This window comes from Eriocheir sinensis, chromosome 49, assembly GCF_024679095.1.
Source record: "Eriocheir sinensis breed Jianghai 21 chromosome 49, ASM2467909v1, whole genome shotgun sequence".
NCBI lineage: Eukaryota > Metazoa > Arthropoda > Malacostraca > Decapoda > Varunidae > Eriocheir > Eriocheir sinensis.
In genome coordinates this window covers 12,474,862-12,477,361 of record NC_066557.1, presented here as the reverse complement: position 1 = coordinate 12,477,361, position 2,500 = coordinate 12,474,862, and the positions used below count along the sequence as shown (strand labels likewise).

Sequence of the window (2,500 nt, the reverse complement as noted above, 5' to 3'; positions counted from 1 at the left end):
CAGCCCCAAGCCTTGTGCTCCGGCCAGCAGCAGTAGCAGCCCCAAGCCTTGTGCTCCGGCCAGCAGCAGCAGCCCCAAGCCTGGCAGCCCTGATAAGGCAGATCCCAGCCCCACGCTAGACTGCCCCGCGAAAGAAAGCGGCAGCCCCAAGCCCGCCCCTCCAGACAAGAGCTGCAGCAGCCCTCTAGGTGGCCGCAGCCCCCCTGAGAGGAAAGACACCCATCCTCCTCGCGGCAGCCCCTCGCGTGGCACACCCGATAAGGCCAGCCCCAGCCCCACGTGCAGCCCCCCTCGCCAAGGGGACAGCAGTCCCAGCCCCTGCGTCCCCAGCAGGCACGGCAACAGACCTCCACGAAGCCCCACCGACAGGCGCGTTAGCAGCCCCACAGTCAGCCTCCAAGGCAAACACAGCAATAGCCCCAAGTGTAGCCCACCGCTCAGCCCCCCTGACAAAGGAGACACCAGCCCCTCCGTTAGTCCCCCTCATAAAGAGAACAGTCCCGCTCGCAGCCCCCCCGGCAAGGAAAATACCAGCCCCCTTCACTGCCTCTCCGATAGGGACAAGGCCGTCAGCAGCCCCCCCAACAAAGGCAGCAGCAGCAGTAGCAGCCCCACGAGCAGCCCCCCTGAGAAGGGAGACACTCGCCCTTCTCGCAGCCCCCCTCACAAGCAAGGCTCCAGCCCCAAGCCCGGAGCATATGAGAATTTCACTAGCTCCCCGCGCACCGCCCCAGACACCCGCGCCAACAGTCCCACGCGCAGCCCCTCCGGCAAGGGAGACGCCACACTTTGCAAGGTCAGCAGCCCCACTCGCAGCCCCCACGAGGATCGCGGCAACAGCCCCCCCGGCGGCGCCAACAACAAGACCACCAACAGCCCCTCAGCCCTAAACAAGACCAGCAACAGTCCTTCAGGCAGCCCCTCCAGTAAGGTCTGCAGCAGCCCCCCAGGCCAGACCGGCAGCCCCTGTGGCAGCGAGGACAGCCGGCGCCTAAAGAGGAGGCACGGCAGTCCTCCGCGTGGCACCTCCGACAAGGCTTGCCGCGGCAGCCCCCCCGGCGCGGCAGCTCCCAGCTCCGGCCCCCCGGAGGCCAGGGCCGCCCCCGTCGCCCAGGCCAAGGTCCCCGCGGCTGAACCTACTCCAGGGGACGCGTCCAGCGAGGACCCTGTGGTAGTGTTTGAGAGGACCTGCAGCAGCCACGCCCGCTCCCCGCCCGTCCGCCGGCAGCCCCCCGAGCAGCCCCCAGCCCCCGCTCGCCCCGCTCCGCCGCCGCCGCCACCGCCGCCTCTGCCCCCCAGCAGCGAGGAGGAGGTGCTGATCGTTGGCGAGGCGCCCCCCAGCAGCCAGAGCCAGGGTGTGTGTGGCCGGCCCCCCGGGGCGTGCAGGGACGAGGTCCCGCCAGGCGGCAGCAGCACCAGCAGCAGCAGCAAGCGACACGGGCGAGAGGATGGGTTGGTGACGCGGCCAGAGGCGCCGCCAGCCCCCCGCCATGATACGGCAGCCCTCGGCCAGCCCACCCATGCCCTGCACCACGCCCACGCCCACGCCCAGGCCCTCGCCCGCAGCGTGCTGAGCCCAGCACTGACCGTGTGTGTGACCAGCGCCCCGCCCGTCGCCACCGCCGCCGCCGCCGCGCCGCGCCCTACCTGGGCCGGCGAGGGCCACAGGGCGTTGGTGCCCGGCGCGGCGCGCAGTCACAGTCCTCACGGCGCAGAGGTGGCGGGCGTGGCCACGGGCGGCCGCGCCGTGACCATCACCGCCACCAGCGGCCCCGGCCCCGCCTGCCCCTCCCGCGTGGCCTCGCCGCCCTCCGTCAGCATCACGGCCGTGGTGCGCGGCCCAGCAGGCCTGCCCGACCCCGGCCACCATGACGGGGCGGCGCCCCCCCTCACCCACCACCACCACCATCACCACCACCACCACGCCCCTCACCATCATCATCAGCAGCCCCCTCAGCCCCAGCAGCAGCAGCCGCCGCAGCACGCCACCGCCGCCGCCAGGATGGACCACTGTGATGGCAGCAGTGACAGCGGCGTGAGCGTCACCGAGCGCTCTGTGTCGCGCAGCTCCGTGCTCAGCGACGACCGATCCTCCTCGGCGGAGGTCAAGCCCAACACGCCCACGCCCAGCGCCGCCGCCCAGCCCAAAACCGCCGCCGCCGCCGCCGCCTCGCTCTTCCTGGATCGCAAGGAGCCTGTGCGTGTGTGGCGCGACCCTTCCTTGCTGAGCCAGAGTGAGACGGCCGTGCGGCACATCCACAGCGTGCAGCACACCACCATGGCACAGCACTTCTCCCCACACCTCGCCGCCGCCGCCGCCGCCGCGGCACCCGCCCCGCCCACCTCGGCAGCTGCCGTCGCTGCCGCAGCCGCAGCCGCAGCCCACGGGCCGGCGCACCACAGCCCGCACGGGCAGCCGCCACCAGCCTCCTTGGCTCACGGCATGCCCCCCTCCCTGCCCTACCCCGCCCACCCCGCCGCCTCGGGCGCGGGCGTGCCG

The 2,500-nt window shown here is 72.5% G+C and overlaps 1 protein-coding gene across 4 annotated transcripts in view; it reads left to right on the top strand.

The window, feature by feature from the left end:
- Positions 1–2,500, top strand: part of LOC126981966 (serine/arginine repetitive matrix protein 2-like) — a 158,515-nt gene that overhangs the window by 122,123 nt on the left and 33,892 nt on the right. For all 4 annotated transcript variants that reach the window (XM_050833699.1, XM_050833700.1, XM_050833701.1 and 1 more), the window contains one exon: positions 1–2,500. This exon is cut by the window's left edge; it is cut by the window's right edge and continues 203 nt beyond it. In XM_050833699.1, coding sequence (XP_050689656.1) covers positions 1–2,500 — 2,500 coding nt within the window.